This window comes from Zootoca vivipara, chromosome 14 (genome assembly GCF_965207765.1).
Source record: "Zootoca vivipara chromosome 14, rZooViv2.hap1.1, whole genome shotgun sequence".
NCBI lineage: Eukaryota > Metazoa > Chordata > Lepidosauria > Squamata > Lacertidae > Zootoca > Zootoca vivipara.
In genome coordinates this window covers 30,694,744-30,714,783 of record NC_142597.1, presented here as the reverse complement: position 1 = coordinate 30,714,783, position 20,040 = coordinate 30,694,744, and the positions used below count along the sequence as shown (strand labels likewise).

The following is a 20,040-nucleotide window of genomic DNA, read 5'->3' as shown; positions in this document are numbered from 1 at the left end:
ATGTTCAGAAACCAAGGCGCAGCTTCTGATTGGTGCAAGCACCCCAGAAACAATAGACGACAGCCGCATCGGACGTTCGGCTTCCAAAAAACATTCAAAAACTGGAACACTTTCGGGTTTTCGGCATTTGAGTACCAAGGTGTTTGAGAGCCAAGGTTACCACTGTATTATGGTTTTTCTATATGTTGGAAGCTGCCCAGAGTGGCTGGGGCAACCCAGTCAGATGGGCAGGGTACAAATATTAACAACATATTATTACTGCTAGTACTAATAATTACTACGTTTCAAGGAGGCTCCTCCTTTTAAGATGTTACAGAAGAACATAAGAACCTGCTGGATCAGGCCAATGCACTCACGGTTGCCAGCTAGACTGGAATCGCGCAAACAGGGCCCGAGTTCGGGGCCGCGTTACGCTATGGGTCAACGTCTTTTTACTTCACAGACTTCTTCCGAGTGCTGGGCTCACCTCGATGGAGCCGGACATTCTCCAAAACCACGCAGACACGAACCCGTGCAGCCGAGTCCCTGAGCCAGGACCCCAGTCCCCGGCACCTGTGGGCAAGGGGATGCCCGGGGTGGTTCAGGGCGGGCTGAGCACCCTGTACCTGCACCTTCTCTCCTTGCGGGTGGGGCTCCTGGACTGGTATTTCTGCTTCAAGCAAATCCAGTGGGACCTCCTGCGGTGGATCCACGCCTCCTTCGAACTGGCCACCGACTTCTTTTTCTGCTGGGCCCAAAACATCCTCTTGGCTTCCATGATGCTTCTGCTGCTGGCCTGGAAGGCTCGGGACGGAGCCAAGGAACACGGGTGGAGATCAGTGCTACGGGGCTTGGTGAGGGGGCCGCAAAGGAGGTTGGGTCCCGAGGAGGAGGGCAGGGGAGTCGGGCTGAATCCGGACCCTTCTATGTACTTGGAAGCCTTTATCAAAAGCAGCTTCTCCAGAGCCTTGCAGAGAGCGGCTTGCAACAATAGCCAGTAATGGAATCATAGAAGTAGAAGTGGGAAGGCCGCTAAGGGTCAATCTCTTCCAACCCTCTGCAATGGAGGAAAGGAGAAAGATGCTCTCGGCCTTCAGATTTGGGACCCCACCTGCCCTCTCCACTTACAGCAGCATCGTGCTACTTTAAACAGGTACGGCTTCTCGCAAAAGAACCCTGGGAAGTGCAGTTTCTTAACGGTGCTGAGGGCTGCTAGGAGACTCGGATTCCCCTTGCGGAGCTACAGTTTCTCAAGAGTGGTTGGACCGTTGCTGTTTTCCCTTTGGGAACCATAGCTCTGTGAGGGGAAGAGGGTCACCTAACGATTCTCAGCATCCTTGACAAAACGATGTGTCCTGGGATTCAGCGTCCTTGACAAACTGTTCCCCAGAATTCTTTATGGGGAGGGAAGCTGTGATTGTTCAAAGTGTTATGATGCTGAAGGAGCGTCTCCACTCCCATCGTCCAGCCCAGACACCGAGGTCCAGCTCCGAGGGCCTTCTGGTGGTTCCCTCACTTCGAGAAGTGAAGCTACAGGGAACCAGGCAGAATGGCCTTCTCGGCATAGCTGCCAAGTTATCCCTTTTTTACAGGGATTTTCCCTTATGCTGAATAGGCTTCCTCGCGAGAAAAGGAAAAACTTGGCAGCTATGCTTCTCGGTTGTGGCTCCTGCCCTGTGGAACACCCTCCCATCAGATGTCAAGGAAATAAACAACTGTCCAACATTTAGAAGACATCTGAAGACAGCCCTGTTTAGGGAAGTTTTTTAATGCTTGATGCTTTATTGTATTTTTAATATCTTTTGGGAGCCGCCCAGAGTGGCTGGGGAAACCCAGCCAGGTGGGCAAGGTATAAATAAATTATTATTATTATTATTAGGTAAAGGTAAAGGGACCCCTGACCATTAGGTAAAGGTAAAGGGACCCCTGACTCTGGGGTTGCGCGCTTATCTCGCATTATTGGCCGAGGGAGCCAGCGTATAGCTTCCAGGTCATGTGGCCAGCATGACAAAGCCGCTTCTGGCAAACCAGAGCAGCACATGGAAACGCCGTTTACTATAGCGGTTCCCATTTATCTACTTGCATTTTGATGTGCTTTCGAACTGCTAGGTTGGCAGGAGCTGGGACCAAGCAACGGGAGCTCACCCCGTCACAGGGATTCGAACCGCCGACCTTCTGATCAGCAAGCCCTAGGCTCAGTGGTTTAACCACAGCGCCACCTGGGTCCCTGTATTATTATTATTATTATTATTATTATTATTATTATTATTATTATTATTAAATGGATAGTGGAGATGGTGGGAAGGCTCACCATGGAATACTGAAAGTGCCTGGCACTGTCCTTTACAATTTTGGGGGAGGGCTCTTGGCCCCGTGTAGATGGCGCCCCCTGTTCTTAGATGTTATTTCTGTTGGTGGTAGGAGTGGGGGAGCAAGCTCCTGCAATGCCGCTCTTTCTCTGGCTGATGGTTGATCCTAAGTTGGTTGTCCCCCACACCTCCCCACTTCTGGGAAGCGGAGAGCTGGCCCCACATTGGCCCTAGATCACCAGCCAGATCACTCTGCTTCCCGTCTGATCTGCCATCCTAGAGCAATTTCTTCCTTTTGTCCAGCATAGCAACTTAACTGCAGGAAGGAATAAGGATTTTAATTTGGTCATTGTGTTTATAGACAGAAGTACTCATTTATGCAGGGACGCGGGTGGCGCTGTGGGTTAAACCACAGAGCCTAGGGCTTGCCGATCAGAAAGTCGGCGGTTTGAATCCCCGCGACGGGGTGAGCTCCCGTTGTTCAGTCCCTGCTCCTGCCAACCTAGCAGTTCGAAAACACATCAAAGTGCAAGTAGATAAATAGGTACCGCTACAGCGGGAAGGTAAACAGCGTTTCCGTGTGCTGCTCTGGTTCGCCAGAAGCTGCTTTGTCATGCTGGCCACATGACCTGGAAGCTGTACGCCGGCTCCCTCGGCCAATAACGCGAGATGAGCACCGCAACCCCAGAGTCGGTCACAACTGGACCTAATGGTCAGGGGTCCCTTTACCTTTACCCATTTATGAGCTTGGGAGCCAGCTCTGCTGTTTAAAATTATTTTGATTAGCTTGCCATTTTAATGATCATTTCGGATGGTTTAAAATGGTGATTTATTGTATGTGGTTTGCTGCAATATTTATTATACCTTTATTGCAATTATATCCCACTTTTCTCCCGATGGAGCTCAAGGTGGCATACGTGGTTCTCCTCCCGCTCTTCATTTAATCCCCAAAACAATCCTGTGTGGTAGGTTAGTTTGAGAGAGGCAATGACTGGTCCCCAAGGTCACCCAGTGAGCTTTATGGCCAAGGGGGGATTCAAACCCTGGTCTCCCAGGTCCTAGTCTGACACTCTTAACCACTACACCATGTTGGCTCTGGTGGTGTATATATAAATGAATGGCTGAGTCAATGCATGAGCCGTTCCTCCCAGCCCTGCTGTTTGCCCTGCTGGGTGTGTGTGGCATGTTGCTAGTCCCTAACGAGGCCTCGCCTTTTCCTTGCCAGGCTCCGAAGGGTCTGATAGCTCGGGTTTTTTCCCTGCTGAATGCGTGCTGCCGGTTCCTCGAGAGCCTTGTGGCTCGGATCGTTTGGGGTCTGGCTTTCCGCTTGACGTGCCCCATCACCTGCATCACACAGGCCCTGGAAGGCACCTTTCAGCATGCTGTCGAAATAGCAAGCGAGGATGAAGATGAAGATGAGGAGGAGACGGCACTGGTGCCAATGCCGTGCCACGCCACCCTTCTCCCCAAGCAAGAGAAGTGGACCTAACTGGCATTCAATAAATGGCACTGGAAGCGAGCCTGGCTATCTGCTTGATTCCCAGGAACGGTACCCGATCAGATGCAGACCTATCCTTTGACATTCTCACTTCTCTTAATTTTGCAATGCAGTTCTGCAGCCAAAACATACACACACCCAAACATGTGCACGCTAGTCTGCCTTTCGACCAGGAGGGGGCGCCCTTGGTCCACATTTCTGGATCATTCCCTAGAGCCAAAAGGCAAAACTTTGCTTCTTCAAGCTTGTCTTGTGATCTTCTGTTTTTTGTTTTTTTTGTTTTGTCAGGAAGGGACCCATTTTTATTTGGGGATAAGCTATTGCTATAGCGTCAGCAACTCCAAATTGGGAGTTCATTTTAAAATAGCTTTGAAGGAAATGTACACGCATTAGCTCATAGAAGTTATACATGAGACACAAGGTCACAGGTCAGTGAGCTAAAACACATTTTCTGTCCGTTATCTTGGGTGTCCAGGTGTCTTGGAATCTTACTTTTAACATTTCACTCGCTTTTTGTCTGTCCACCAATTCCTTAGCATTCCATTCCCTACACCTGGAAAACTCAAAGTGAGAACATAAACGTGCTATTTCTAAAACGATTTAAACAGTTGTTAAAATGATAAGGGGATGGGAGTCGGGAGTTCAGAGGTCCACATAGCATAGAATTCTTACATTACATAGATTCCATCACAGAGAGTAGTTGCAGAAAATCCTGGTCCCTCTTCAGTTGCAGAAAATCATGGACCCTCTTTCGGGAATATGTCACTTTTGCCGAGTGATGCAGTAGATGTTTTTCTTGAAGCCTGGACGCTAATAACTCAGCTGCCGCATTGGAGAGGCCCAAATCATGGACTAAGTCATTCAGTTCCGGTTGGCAAAACTGCTGTGGGGCTGATTGCTGCTCAGATGAGGAGTCTTCGGATTCTACAGCCATTTCTCCATGAAAATCCTCGTCATCTTCCTCACCATGTTCACTTCATCATATCTCCCTGAGGGTCCTGGGAGAGAAGAGGTTGTGGGGAGGGATGCAGGAGACAGCCTGACTAGGTCAACCATCCAAACCGTCCATCTTCCTCCTTCCATCCTCAGCTTTGATTGTAGGATCAGCCTCTCGGATCCTTCCCGAGAAGCTCAGAAGGTTTTTAAAAAAGCAGAATGTTCCAATGTGCCCTTCGTTTTCTGAAAGCTTCCCCCATCCCACTGTGAAAGAGGCTCCCAGTTTTGTATTTCATTCTCAGGGCGTGTTAGAATTTCAGTGGGTGCAAAGTTTTGAGCTTACCTTACCGCTGCGGGGTGTTCTGTGTTTTCTTACAAGTAGGACATTTCTCCAGCATACTCCTGACCCCCGCAAAACTATAGAATTGTAGTGTTTGAAGGGGCCACGAGGGTCATCTAACTCCAACCGCCTGCAATGCAGGAATCTTTTTGCCCAACGTGGGACTAGAACCCATGACCCTGAGATTAGAAATCTCACGCTGTACCCTTGAAGCTTATCTTGTTTAGTAAAAAGCCTTTTCTCAAGATTGTGATATCTACAACGGGCTCACATTTCAAAACCAGGCCTTTTATTGTATTCAGTTTTAGTCAAATATTTATAAACCACACTTGCGTAAAAATGGCAGCGGGCTCGAAATTCAACACAAGACTTTTGAAATTTGTCTGTTTGGGAGTTCGGCTAAGTAAATCTGCAAGATTGATGCATATACAGTAGCTGTGCCCCTATATAGCATGTTGGGTGAATAATCGGCACGGTGAGAAACAATCCCGTGAGAGTATTTGGGAAACCTATGAAGAGAATTTTGAAAAGGGTTCGGGGTGGCAAATTTGTTCCAGCTTTTAATTTTTGAAATCCAAGAGAAACCATTTTTCTTGTGCGTGTTTTTTTTTAGAAACAGATACACCAATAGCGCCCCCTGGTGACCTGTGCACTTCTTTGCACATTTCGGGGTGCAGGATTAATGCTCCTTGAAGAAAGCAGGTGGGTGGGTGAGATCTGGCAGCGTTCCTTAGAGCCAGAATCGCAGAAGCATGCAAGAAATGGAGCTAATGTTCATCATCGTCCGTCTCCCTCCACACCATGGTCTGGCAGAGGGATAAACCAAGCCCCTACACCCCCCCCCCCTTTTCAACAGCAGGTTTCAGCCCAGACTTTGAACATCATCCTGGCCCTGTGTTGTTGGATTGCCCAGACATCCTTCACGGCTGTCAGAGCCTCTGTTCGCCCGCTCTTAAAAACCATTACTTTAATAGCTTGTTTCACACGTTTAGCACTTTTGTTTCCATTGCTAATTGAGCCGGCGGGTCCCCTTACAAGATCAACACGCAGGGTCACCTTCCTTCGCATTCTCCACTTGCTCGCTCGCTGGACAGGGCCCCGGACGCCTGGCTCGCCTCCCAAGCTGACATTCCTGAGCCGGTCCCTCTGACAGGCCGGTCCTTTTTTCGCTGAGAAATTCTCAAATTAGCTGGCGCTTTCCTAGACGCCGTGTTCCCAGGGGCTGGCGTTCGGCTCGGGCAGGCAACAGCTGTGCAAACAGCTCCGCTCACCTCTGCCGGGTGCCAGCTGGCGGGGAGTACGCTCGGCACTGGGAAAGAGGGAGGGGGTGCCAGAGGCAAAGCCAGGACTTGAAGCCCAGATGCCCCAGTGAGATGCCTCCGGACTCAAACCCCCCATTCCCTTTGGCGGCACCTGCGCAGCCTGACGCCAGCTCAGGCAGGTACAGGGCAAGTTGCGTTTTGCTCTGCAGTGGGGTCATCGAGGGGACTGGCTGAGCAGGGAGGACGCTGGCTTGTTGGGACCACTGCCCCATACTGGGATGCAGGGCACCTGCGGCCTTCCAGATGTTTGTTGGATTCCAGCAGCCAGACTGATCAGAGATGGCGATGGGCAGTGCTGTATTTTTAAAGAAAAAAGTGCCACACTTGTAAAGTGTGTGTGTGGGGGGGAAGGTGCTGGTACTGTGTACCCTTGAGTACCTCCAGAAAAAAGCATTGGCGAATGGGGAGTTGTGATCACAGAGTTGTAGAACTGTCGAGTTGGAAGGGGACCCCCTGGGTCATCTAGTCCAACCCTCGGCAATGCAGGAATCGTAATGGGAGAATCCCGGGCAGACGGCCATCCAACCGCTCTTTAAAAAAAGCTCCAAGGAAGCAGAGCCCACCACCATCCAAAGGAGTCTTGTTCTGCTGTCAAAAAGTTGTTACCGCCGGGAAGTTCTTCCAGATATTTAGGTGGGGCGTTGGTTTGAGTCTGGGCTTTTATGGGGCAGCAAAGCTCAACTCCGGAAGCAGCAACAAAGAGCACCCTGAGCATGTACAGAGTCCATGTACCCCCTTGGCTTCTGCAAGAATTTAAAGCGCCCAATGATTACGTTGGAAGCGCTTTCGTGAGAAGTCTCTGCACCTCTTTTTAGAACATAAAACTGGCCTCCTGCACTCAGTCTGGAGATTTCCCACCTCAACAGAACCCTGCATTGCTTAGGACAGATGTCTCAGAAACAGCTGGTCGGACTCAAAAACTCCCAATTTCTGCAGAGCTGAGGAGAACAAGAAAGCTGCTTTATCCCAGTTTTCCTATCTAGCCCACTGTTGTTGACACTGACTGGCAACAACGGCTCTCCAGAGTTTCAGGAAGGAACAAACATTCCCAGCCTTGGAGATGCCAGGAAGGGATCGAACCTGGGACCTTCTGCATTCGGAGTAAAAGCTCTGCCACTGTGCTATGGTGGTTTCCCCTGATTCTGAGGCTGTTTGAAAGAGGGACAGGCTGCTTTTGTGCGTATGAGAGAGGAGAGATGAACCATATTTCAGTCGTCAAAACTCCTTCCAGTCCTCTCCAAATAAAGAGCTTGATTCTGGCCTCTGTTCAGTTTGGGGACATAGCAAACTTGTTAACCTCAAGCAGTGATTTTTGGTTAAGCCTCCCTGGGTGGGGTGGGGGGGCACTCACCCTGGGGACCCCTCTTAAAGCCAAAGGCATTTCTTGGCCTGGGTGTTTATTGCCCCACAGAGACTTTCTTTTTACAGGGCAGAAATATCGCAAGATCTGGCGGGGAGAGGGAATGACTTCATGTTCTTGCAGGCTCAGGCATCACCCGACAGCATTCCAAGAGCATCATCAGGAACCGTCGAAATGCCCTGGTGGACATGCACAACTTGGAGGACGGAGCTGGGTTTGGGGGCATGATCCAGAGGGACGTCTTTGGCGCTAGCCTCACCCAAGCTCTGCACATGAGGAATGGCTGCTTGGGCAGGAGACGCCCCGGGGCATTATGGTCCAGGTTGCCTCTCCCTTGTGCCACCACTTTCTAGGCATTTGACTGATCTTTTCATATCGACTTTGGGTTCCCATCGGGCTCCCAAATGGAACTGAAAGAAAAACAAAATGTGAAAGGCTTTGTAAGTGCTTGACATCGTGGTTTCAAAGAAAAGGAGCAGGTTTGCAGGAGCAGCGGGTAAATTTGGGGTTTTGCATCCTGTACCCCAACATTCGGCTTCACTTGGATGTCCACAAGTTCTAGTGTTATATGAGAGGGAGAAAAACTGAATGTTACACTTAAGGCACAATACAGATCTGGGTAATAGCTGGGCATTCCAGTTCTCATTCCAGAAGCCATGGTACATAATTTGATAGGCACAGCACCTATTAGTGACTGACCCACTCTGCAATCTTCATCTTCAATCTGTATCCAAAATGCAGGCTTCAGCATAAAGCCCATTTATCTATTTTTTTATTTACTCACTCACTCACTCACTCACTCACTCACTCACTCACTCACTCACTCGCCCCCTGCATTGTGTCATCAAGTCAACAACTTAAATCCTGTTTGGAGACATTTTGCATGGTGTAGTGGTTAAGAGCAGTGGACTCGTAATCTGGTGAACCAGGTTCGATTCCCTGCTCCTCCACATGCAGCTGCTGGGTGACCTTGGGCTAGTCACACTTATCTGAAGTCTCTCAGCCGTGGTAGGAAGGTAAACGGCGTTGCCATGCGTTCTGATTTCCGCCACGGTGTTCCATTGCAGCAGAAGCAGTTTCGTCACGTTGGCCACATGACCCGGAAAGCTGTCTATGGACAGACACCGGCTCCCTTGGCCTGAAAGCGAGATGAGCGCCGCAACCCCATAGTCGCCTTTGACTGGACGTAACCAGGGATCCTTTACCTTTTACCTATTAGGGGTGGAACCTGACACCTTCTTCTGCATGCAGAGCTACGGCCGTCCCCCACCCCAAACAAGCCATGAGCACCCATGCAGCCAGTCCTCTTGAAGGAGCAGGTGTGATGCTCCAGTGGGGCATTTGAGGACATTGGCTGCTGCGGCAGAGGGATGGGGCTTTGGGGTAGGTGCTGAGGAGAAGGAACCCCCCACCCACCCCTGGGAAAGTTCAGCCAGAGCGGTCTGTGCGTTCAACCCCACATTTAGCCAAGCCTGCCAGAGCGCGCGGAGCTAGCCCTTCTACTGGTTGCCAACGCCGCTCTGCTCTGGGGCTGATTTACAGCTTCGCCCCGCTGCTCCTCGCTACCTGGTCGACAGCCATGTGGGTTTGCAGGCCAGCACCAAATGCCTTCGTGACAGCTCAGCTGGCTGTGAGCGCAGGGCAGGAATGTCTGGATTTATGAGCTGGGAAACTGGGCCATTGTCCAAGCCCTCCCTGGGGGCTGGTGGTGCTGAGTGGAGCTTTGGGGCACTTGCAGGAGGGCCTAGGCTTGCCTTTCCTCACCAAGGAGGCCTTCTTCCTATGCTCTGGCCCCAGGTATCAGGTGACACCCCCCCCCCGATAGGGGAAAACCCCATCCCTTGCCAGGAGAGCTTTCCCGACCCGTCCATCTCTTTGCGTGCCGAGTTGAAGATTGCAGTGTGAATTAGTTAATTAGTTGTCATAAAATAATGAGCGCTTTGCACTCTCTGACTCTTTGGAGTCATCCCATTTTGTTGCTTCGAGTGAGGGCCAGAAATCATTGAGAATGGTTTTACCAATCAGGATTAGCAAGGTCGGACGATGACGTCTTGAACTGGCAAAGCACAAACTCGTTTAAGGCTTGGCTGACGTCAGGGAGCTGGGCAAAGGAGGTGTCCGGTGCCGGCAACGTCTCCATGCAAGCACCAGGAGGAGAGCTCCCCTCGGCACACCGCTCCATAGTCCTTTGCACCTCATAAAAAAGGAAGGGCGCGGCCCAGCTTGACCCCAAAGTCCCCACTCCCAGCAGCAGGAAGGTGACAGCACTGGGATGCACCCGGTCCAGTGGCCGGGGGGGCATAGAGAGCATCTGATGGGCAGGGTCGTCTTAAGGTCATCGGGCGCCCTGGTGCAGGGATCCCTCTTTAAAAAAGGAAAGCTCTTACCTGGTGTGCCGGGAGCCTCACAGCGGCCCCCGCACCTCACAGCAGGGCCGCGCTGTGCCGGAGGCCGCCTGCCTGTTCGATGCCGCCGGATTGAGTGGGGGAAGGGGCGCCGCTGCTCCGCGCGGCCTTCCTCCCTTCTCCCAGTGGAGCGGGGTGCCTGGGCAGGCCGGGCCACACCGGGTTCCTTCCCGCCAACAGGGCGCTGCGTTTCATTGGTAGAGGTGCTGCCATGTGGCGTCACCTCTACCAATGAAACGCAGCGCCGGGGTGAGGGATGACCCTGGCGCTGCAGAGCGGAACAGGGTCCTAGTGCCCCTGTTCCGCTCGCTTCCTTCCCTGCTCTCGCGGCGCGGCTGGTGGAGGGAAAAGGGAGGCCGCTGTGAAGCTCCCCCACTTGCTGGGGCGCCCCTCAGCGCCCCCTGATTGCCCAGGCGCCGTGGTGCATTGCGCCACTAGAGTCAATGGGTGAGCCGGGCCTGCTGATGGGGATCTGAAAGGGCATCTGTCGCGTCCTAATTTGAGTTTACTTGGAGAACAAAAATACAATGTACTAAAGAAAATCAGGCCAGTGGCCAACCTAGATGCCCCTTTTGGGAACACGAGCGAAACAGCAACACACTCTTCTGCTGCTGTTTCCAGCAACTGGTGTTCAGAAGCATTGCTGCCCCCAGCGCTAAAACCAAATTGCCGACTGATGTGAATGGAAAAGTGAACATAAGTGGGGGAATATGAAAGGAACCGAAACGGGATCAGTTTGCCTGTGATGTGGCTGCTCCCTGCTGGGCTTTCTTCCTCGCAGGACAACTTCTGCTCCTTGATTCTCTCTGGACTGTGGCCTTGGGAGTGCTGAGCTTCTCTCTGCCACCACAAGCCACTCTGCAGCTGAAAACAACCGCCTGGCCTGCCATGTAAGCCTGGGGGCACCCAGGTGTCCGCCTCCCCAGCTCTTGGCAAGGGGCCTTTTCTTCTCCGAACATAACAGGCAGGCTGCCCGAGAACAGAGAACAGGAAGCCCACTTTGTTATTAGGCCGGGAGGCGGAGGTCTGCGAGGGGTGCTTTAAGGTTCCCACCGGGAAGGGGGGAAGAACAGGGTGGCGGTGGCGGTGGCATCGAGCCCCGCAATTGTCTGGCAGGCCCTGGAGAGACTGGCGCTACGAAGTGCTGCTTGGCCAAGGCTGAGCCTTGTGTATGGTTCTTGGCCTTGTCTGAGCCATTGGCCAGGTACGTAACTATTCCAGCCATTTCCTCTTGGTTCAAAAGGGAAAGGGGGTTTGGCTATAAATATCCCCTCCAGTCGGGAGGAAAACATTGCAGACAGATTGCGTCCGTGGCAGGCGCGGCCAGCACCCCACTTTTCTTTCCGTCTCTGGCTCAGCGGCACTGGCTCAGCGGCAGGGACCCGGGCCAGCTCTGTCCCACATTGGCCGGTGATTGATTGATTCCCCCCCCCCGCCCGCCCCATCCAACCCTGTGACTGGGGCCAAGTCTCCGGGTTACGTGCTTGAGGGTGCAGAGAGGGGACCGGGGGAAAGGGAGGCTGAGCTGGACCAGATGGTGCTATTGTCACTTGAACGGGTGTCTGGGGTCAGTGGCTAGTCGGGGGACGGAAAGAGCTCCCATTAAAATTGGGGGACCAGTGGCTCTGTGGAAGAACATCCATCAGTGTTTGCAACTTGCAGAGGGGAGTAGTCTCTTATGCCTTCCAACATTTAAGAACGTCTATTCCATAATAATAATAATAATAATAATAATAATAATAATAATAATAATACAGTTGTACCTTTGATCCCGAATGCCTTGCGAGTTGAATGTTGTTTTGGCTCCTGAATGCCGCAAACCCAGAAGTGAGTGTTCCGGTTTGCAAACGTTCTCTGGAACCTGAACGTCCGGCGCAGCTTCCGATTGGCTGCAGGAGCTTCTTGCAGCTGACTGGAAGCTGAACTTTGGTTTTTGAACGTTTTGGAAGTCGAATGGACTTCTGGAACACATTCCGTTAGGCTTCCGAGGTACCACTGTAATAATAGTTTGTATTATTTGCACCCCACCTATCTGGCTGGGTTGCCCCAGCCAATCTGGGGGGATTTCAAAATAATAATAATAATAATAATAATATAAACATTCAAAAACTTCCCCATACATTTCTGCCTTCAGATGTCTTCTAAAGGTTGTATAGTTACTTATCTCTTTGGCTCGGGGGTCAAATAACGCCACACCCTCCAGCATCGTAAGGAACATCATCAGGAAAAGCAGGACATTCTCTGATCAAATCAGAAATCAGGACGGCTTCTGTGAATCCGGGATGGTCCCTGGAAAATAGGACACTTGGACAGTCAACAGCAAAGGGTTGTCTCCCATACTAATCCTACTCAGAATAGGCCTATTAATAGCTAACTTGGGTCCATTAATTTCAATGGGTCTGAATTGGGGAGTTGTGGGGGACACATTGTGCTGCTTCTGGGGTAGCTTGTCTACTGTTGGTCCTCATCCTGCACTCAGCTCTCACCTGTGGCTCCTAGAAGCTTGTCAGCATGTGATAGCAGCCACACCCTGGGAACGGCTTCAACTGGTTGGCTCAACCAGGTGGTTAGTAGCCATTGATGGCTTTTGTTCTCCGTGGTCTTTTCCTCCAAAGAACATCGCTAAATATCACGGGAGTTAATTCTGTCTTGCGATTGTGGAGGTCCTGTTTAGCTAGCTGTCGTGCTTGCACAGCATGTGTGCGAGTGGACCGGGAGGGGAGGCAAACGTTATCTTCGTTCAGGCATGTGAGATAGGACCGGAGCAAATGTAAAGAAACAACATTCCCAAATCAGGCCTGTTAACGGCAGTTTCATCTGACAAATCAGTGCTTTCGTTGGCTACCCTTTTCACAGTTCTGGACGCCGCTGGGTTTAAAAAAGGAAAGGTGTGTGTCGGTGGGGGAGAGTGTCAAGTATTTAATCTGGCAAGTTAAGAGCAGCGGGCACGATCCAGGCTGCGTCCTGAGCAAAGGAATGCACACGCACACAGTCTTTGCACCAGCAGAACTGGAATAAATGGGAGGGGAGGTCTCTTGTAAGGAAATCCCATGTCAGATCAGCTCGATGGTCTTAACATTTGTCAACTATTTAGCTGTTCTTCCATAAGTCAATTTAAAGGAATTAACAAAATTCCCAGCCCTGGCTTAATTTGGCATTGCCCCACCTTCAGAATCTCAGGGCTGGTTGAATTGCACTTTGTTGTTGTTTAGTCGTTTAGTTGTGTCCGACTCTTCGTGACCCCATGGACTAGAGCACGCCAGGCACTCCTGTCTTCCACTGCCTCCCACAGTTTGGTCAAACTCATGTTTGTAGCTTCAAGAACACTGTCCAACCATCTCGTCCTCTGTCGCCTCCTTCTCCTTGTGCCCTCCATCTTTCCCAACATCAGGGTCTTTTCCAGGGAGTCTTCTCTTCTCATGAGGTGGCCAAAGTATTGGAGCCTCAGCTTCAGGATCTGTCCTTCCAGTGAGCACTCGGGGCTGATTTCCTTCAGAATGGATCGGTTTGATATTCTTGCAGTCCATGGGACTCTCAAGAGTCTCCTCCAGCACCATAATTCAAAAGCATCAATTCTTTGGCAGTCAGCCTTCTTGATGGTCCAGCTCTCACTTCCAATTGCATTTAAAGGTAAAGGTAAAGGGACCACTGACCATTAGGTCCAGTCGTGACCGACTCTGGGGTTGTGCGCTCATCTCGCATTATTGGCCGAGGGAGCCGGCGTATAGCTTCCAGGTCATGTGGCCAGCATGACAAAGCCGCTTCTGGAAAACTAGAGCAGCACATGGAAACGCTGTTTACCTTCCCTATTTATCTACTTGCATTTTGACGTGCTTTCGAACTGCTAGGTTGGCAGGAGCTGGGACCAAGCAATGGGAGCTCACCCCGTCACAGGGATTCGAACCGCCGACCTTCTGATCAGCAAGCCCTAGGCTCAGTGGTTTAACCACAGCGCCACCTGGGTCCCTCCAATTGCACTTAGCCCTCCCCAAATCCAAAACACATTAGCTGGCTCATCAATGACCTGTTGTTACGGGTGAGCAGCGTGGTGACCAAGTCCGTTGAGGATGCCGAATTGTTCAGGGTAGTTGAAACCCAAAGTTTGCAAGAGTTCCAGGAGAACCTCTCCAAGTGAATGGGTCCTAAAGTAAGAAATTCCACTCAGTGTAAACAAGTGATAATGTGATGCACATCGGGGCAGAAAAGATTTTAAGTTTGCATAGACGCTCATGGGGTTTGAACCGGCGGGGTGAGCGAGCAGGAACGAGACCTTGGGAGTCTCTGGGGAGGGATAGCTCAATGAAGATGTTAGCCCAGGGTGTGGCAGCTGTGAAGAAGGCAAATTCCATGCTAAGGACCATGAGGACAGGAACTGAAAACAGGTATCCTAATGCAGGTATACAAATCTATGCTGTGACCACGTTTGGAATATGGTGTACAGTTCTGGTGGCCTCACCTCCAAAAGGGTATTGTAGGGTTGGAAATTGCAGAGTAAAGGTATTGAAATGAGGAAGGGGGACAAACCCAAGGTGTGTTAGGAGTCTGCACAGTGTGGAGGAAGTGGATAAGGAGAATATATTTTTTTCTCGTTCTCCTGTAATACAATAGTGTGCTCAGTTCTGGGCACCACAGTTTTAAGAAGGATGTGTGCAGAGCAGGGCTCCAGAGCAGGGCCGTCTTAAGCCCATCCAGCGCCCTGGTGCTACGGTCCCTCCAGCGCCCCCCTCCAGAGCCTCTCCAAGGGCCCAGGAGTGCCAAGTGGACCGCGGCAGCAGCGGGAGGCCACCTCCGAGGACTCCACGCTGTGCCTCCTTCTCGTTTCCCCAGCGCTGGGTTCCGTTCAGTCAAGCTTCGCCACCAGTGCGTGCACCGCGGGACCAGCAAGAGCTGCTTGGGCGCTGTGCGCACGCTGGTGGCGAAGCTCAACTGAGCAGAACCCAGCGCTGGGGAAACGAGAAGGAGGCGCAGCGCGGAGTCCTCGGAGAAGGAGAGAGACGCGGCACAGCCTCTCAGCTAGTGGAGCGCAGTCCTCCTGGCCAGATCGCCGGAACCCTGCGCTCACTTGGCGCCCTTCAGCGCCCTCCAGCGCCTGGCGCCGTGGTTCTCCGCGCCACTAGCCTCTATGGCTAGGATGGGCCTGCTCCAGAGTCTGGAAAGCAAGCCTTATGAGCAATGGAGGAGGAAGTTGGGGATGTTTAGCCAGCAGAAGAGAAGACAGAGAAGGGATAGGAGAGCCATCATCCTATATCTGAAGGGCTGTTCGGTGGAAGATGGAGCAAGCTTGTTGCTCTGGAGGGTGGGGTCCTAAACCAATGGATTCAAATGACAAGAAAGGAGATTGCAACTAAACGCTAGGAAAGACCTTTGGAGGGTAAGAGCTGTTCAACAGTGGAACGGACTCCCTCGGACAGTGGTGGACTCTGTCTTGTTGGAGGTTTATAAAGAGAGGGTGGATGTTGGGAACTTCAGGATTGGAAAAAGATAGTGCTTTCTCACACCATGCATGGTTAAAACTACAGAATTCATTTCCACAAGATAAAAGAGCGATGGCCACCGACAGAGATTGTTTGAAAAGAGGGTTAGATTGCTTCTAGATATTACAATATCCTGCATTAGGAGGCAGTGTGCCTCTGAATACCAGATGCTGAAATTCACAAGTGGGGAGCGGGCAGCTGTTCTGCTGAGGTCCTGCTGGCGGACTTTGTGGAAAAGGCAGAAACTGGTCTTGTGTGCAAGGCAATTATGGTTGAGGGGCAAGGCGATGACCCCCACCCCCCCAAAAAAAGTAGTTAAGGGAAAGCTTAGTTGCACATGGATCCAGGGCCAGCTCTAGGTATAGTCCCGGTGGCGCGGGGTGCCAGGGCGCTAGGCCGGCAGGCGGGGCGCTGCGCGGCAAAGCTGCGCAGAAGCCATACTGTGCACTGCGAGGGCGGGGGCGCTGGAGCGATCTCCGTGCCTCAGCGCCAGGGCGCCTGACCTGCTCAAGACTGCCCTCCATGGATCCTCATTCAGAACCAGAGACCTGATTCAGCTGTACATTGTTCCTGGTCCAGATCTGAGTGGAGGCCAAGCATTGATACAAATAACCCATCTAATAAGTGCCACAAATTGATCCTGGGCAGCTCTGCTCAGTGGGCCTTGCTCACTCCTCCTGCTTCCAATCTTCATTATTTGCGGGATAATTCTGAAACGCTGATGAATTTTATGAGGATTTTTGTTAAATTGCAAACCGATGTGGGCCTATGGAGAAATGAACTTTGAAGGCTGGGAAAATGAAGTGAAACCGGAGTGGACAAATTTTGCCCATCCCTACTGTGAGTAGGGATGCACCCCCCCCATGGCACCCATAAAAACATTACAATCCTCTGCGTTTTGCTGTGGCTCTCCCCTGTTGCTCCTCCGACCGAGGGGTCTCCTACCTCTTGGCCTGTCAGCCCCACTGCCTCTCCTTTCCCCATCTCTGCCTTCCCTTCCTGGCCTGGCTGAGATCCGCGGGCAAAGACCCAGCCTGGCGCGTCGCCTTTGCACAGGAGCAGCCGACAGCTGCCATTTTTTATGGTTATGGAGTGCGACCCCCCGTCACGCCGCTGAGGAAGCAGTTGCTCTTCACGCCCAAAGTGGCTGGATCAAGCAGCTACTGGCTGTGGAGGTGGCGGGCTGGGGGGGGGGGATGCGCGGCGGTGTTCGTCTTGGCCAGCAGTCAATGCTGCCACTGGAAACTGGCCTCATTAAAACATTGCAGCCATTTGCAGGACAAATGGGCCCCCTGGGCACCACATTTGGCAGGACCGGGATGTCCTCATGAATCTTCCCGGCAGCTGACATCACCTGCCCTCAGGAGGTAGAGTAGACATGTGTTTGTGGTGCTGGGACATGAACCTCTGTAGGTCAAGGCTAGCAGCAGTTGCTAGTCCCCAGTGGCATAACGTAGGGGGTGGTTGCCCCGGGCACAAAATTTTTAGAGGGTGCACAATTTCAACAGCTGGTGCTGCCTCAATACAGCTGTGTGCTCCGTCACTGGGCTCTGTTGAAAACACCTTATCCATGCAAACCAGGAAGTGACCTCTCCAGACAATGGAACTACTCTTACCTGTGCGGCTGTGAACTCCTGGGTGACATGGATGCAATTGAATGCTCATCCATGCTCTGTCCATTTCCCTCTCTCCCACTCATCACACTGCACAGCCACGGGCACTGGCAACCCACGTTAAGCCACTGCTAGCCGTGATGGCTGTAGTCCACAGTCCAAGCAAGGAATTATGCCTCTGAATATCAGGTGCTGGGAATCGCAGGTGTTGCTGAGAGTTGCTGTGCTTGTGTACCGCATGTGGGTTTGTATCTGGCCTCTGTGAGAATAGGATGCTGGACCATAGCTGCCAAGTTATCCCTTTTTTAAAGGGATTTTCCCTTATGCTGAATAGGCTTCCTCGCGAGAAAAAGGAAAACTTGGCAGCTATGTGCTGGACTAGAGGGCCAGAGGAGGCCAAGCGCTGAGCCAAACACAGCACGGCATCAGTTGCAGGCTTCTTAGCACAAGATAGGAAGCGCCGCAGCCATTGATGCTGCACAATGCTGGGTTTAGGTGCTTGGCCTCCTTCTGGTGAAGCACGCCTGTGACATCACAGATGTGTGATGTCTGTTGCGTGTGTGACACGGTACTGGGTCCCCGCCAGTCTTGGGCCCAAGCCAGCACCTCTGGGCCCAACATAGTAAAACCTCATTGTAAGCAAGAATTAAAATATTGGAAACTGGATATCTTAACTTTACAACCCAACACATCGGCCTGGGCTAACAAATGCATCTTCAGCCAACGTATTAATTGATGGAGAGCGGTTAAACAAGAAACTTTGTCACTGCACTAGTATGTATCACCCCCACTTGCTCTCTGCTTTGGCAGTACCAAAATAATTCACCCATCCAAACTGCTTGTGACCTGTCTGCCAACGTCCCTCTGCCCTGCAAGGAAGGTCTCTTTTACCTGCTGCTCTTGATTTTATTGGACAGGCCTGGGTAGTGATGGCAGCCTTGGCTTTGGGGCAGGCTGGGATTAGCTTGTCCAAACTGGGATGATGGATCCTGCTTGCGGGTGTCTCGCTTCATCTGGTTGGCTACTGTGAGAACAGGATGCTGGACTAGCTGGGCCCCCTTTGGCCTGATCCACGCTCCCAATCCGGGAACAGCCATAGATTTTGCACCAGTCGAAGCTGATAGAAGCTGCTTCTACCCACTGAGGTTACCAGGATCCTGAAGAAGCCCCCAGACTGCATATCTGCTCCTTCAGGGTGAGTGCAATCCCAAACCATAGCAGGAAATCAACAAATTTCTCTGACTGGAAAGATTGGGGTGGGGGATGAGAAACTGACACACTCATTCACCCCCTAAGTTGAAACAATTTAATCACAATATTGTCTTGGCAAATGCTTCCTTTGAAGGATTGTTTTAAGTATGAAAAGTATAGTAGCATATGACTCATTTTTTTAAATAAAAAAATTGGACTGTATTATGGAATTTTGATTTTGCCAGTAATTTTACGGATAATTTCTAGTTTGATATGATGTGAAATGAAGCTGCTGTGAAATATGTATCTGGAAAATACATTGTCATTGGGACATTGTTTGTGGACAATAAATATAGGAACATTTTATTTTATTTTTTTAAAAAATGAGTTATTGCTGCCATTTTACCGGTTTAGGGGACTGGTAGTGGTTACAATGGTCGGAACAGGACCTGGGAGATGAGGGTTCGAATCCCCATGCAGCTGTTCAGTTCACTGGGTAACCTTGGGGACCAATCACCGCCTCTCAGACTAGCCTGCCTTGCAGGGTTGTTGTGTGGATAAAATGGGTAGGGTGAGAGCAGTGCATGCCACCAATGGGCTCCTTGGAGGAAAGAAATGTGGGGTGTAAGTGTAATAATAAATTCAATTAATAACTATGGGTATGCAGTGAGGTGAGATTTGAACTCTTTCTACATTTTATCTGTGCCATGGAAAGTACTTTAAAACTCATTGTAATGCCCTTCTGGAGCCCCCTGGAGTATCCCCATTCTTGCTGAATTAAAACTGCAAAGGCCATTCCTTCCAGATGTTCTGGACTACAATGCCCAGCATTGCCAGCCAGCTGTGAACCTTGATTGGCTTTGTATCGTAAGTCATAGAATCATAGAATTGTAAAGTTGGAAGGGGACCCAGAGGTGATCTAGTACAACCCCCTGCAATGCAGGAATCTGAGCTAATCATAGTTAGCAATTTTTACTCTTTCCAGGTCTGTGACACCCCCCCCTTTCTAGATTGATGGAGCCATTAAAGGTTCAGATTGTATTCCCATTGGGATTGCACTTTTGATTTATATAATATATAGATGACCCTTGAGTCCCTTCCAACTCTACAATTCTACGTTGCCGTGGCTAATCCCTGTGACTGCCACCACCCTGTATTGATCCATTACCTATCCCCCACTCCCAGGTTTTCCCTGTGACTGGCCCCACCGTGTCATGACCTATCCCGTTCCCCCCAACCCCCAACCAGGCGAGTCAGTACCTCCATTCGGCCTAGTCCGTAAAGGCTTCGGCCTAGTATATAAACGGCAGCTGAGGTGCTGCTGAGAGGGAAGGTTCTATAGGTGTAGTACCAGTGTAGCCTCCGCTAGAGGGCGCTGGTTTGCAACTGGTTCTTTTCCCAGCATGCACTTTCGGTTGAGTGGTGCGTTCTGGAACAGGGTTTTTTGGGGTTTCACCTGGCGGAGGTATGGCATGTGTCTTTGAAAACCTTATAAGAGCCTTCGGACATTCGCTTTGGACATTGTGTTCAAATTTGAACGCAATTGGTGAAGCAGTTTAGGAGAAAAGTAGATAATAACTCAAAAGCCCAGTTTACATTTATATATATATATA

General features: G+C 51.0%; 1 protein-coding gene across 1 annotated transcript; it reads left to right on the top strand.

The window, feature by feature from the left end:
* Window positions 1-273: 273 nt before the first annotated feature.
* On the top strand, window positions 274-3,777 carry TMEM270 (transmembrane protein 270). Its single transcript, XM_088657889.1, has 2 exons — window positions 274-833; window positions 3,514-3,777. The coding sequence occupies exons 1-2, from the start codon at window positions 471-473 to the stop codon at window positions 3,775-3,777; spliced, it is 627 nt and encodes a 208-aa protein (XP_088514015.1). The 5' UTR covers window positions 274-470.
* The last annotated feature ends 16,263 nt before the right edge of the window (window positions 3,778-20,040 follow it).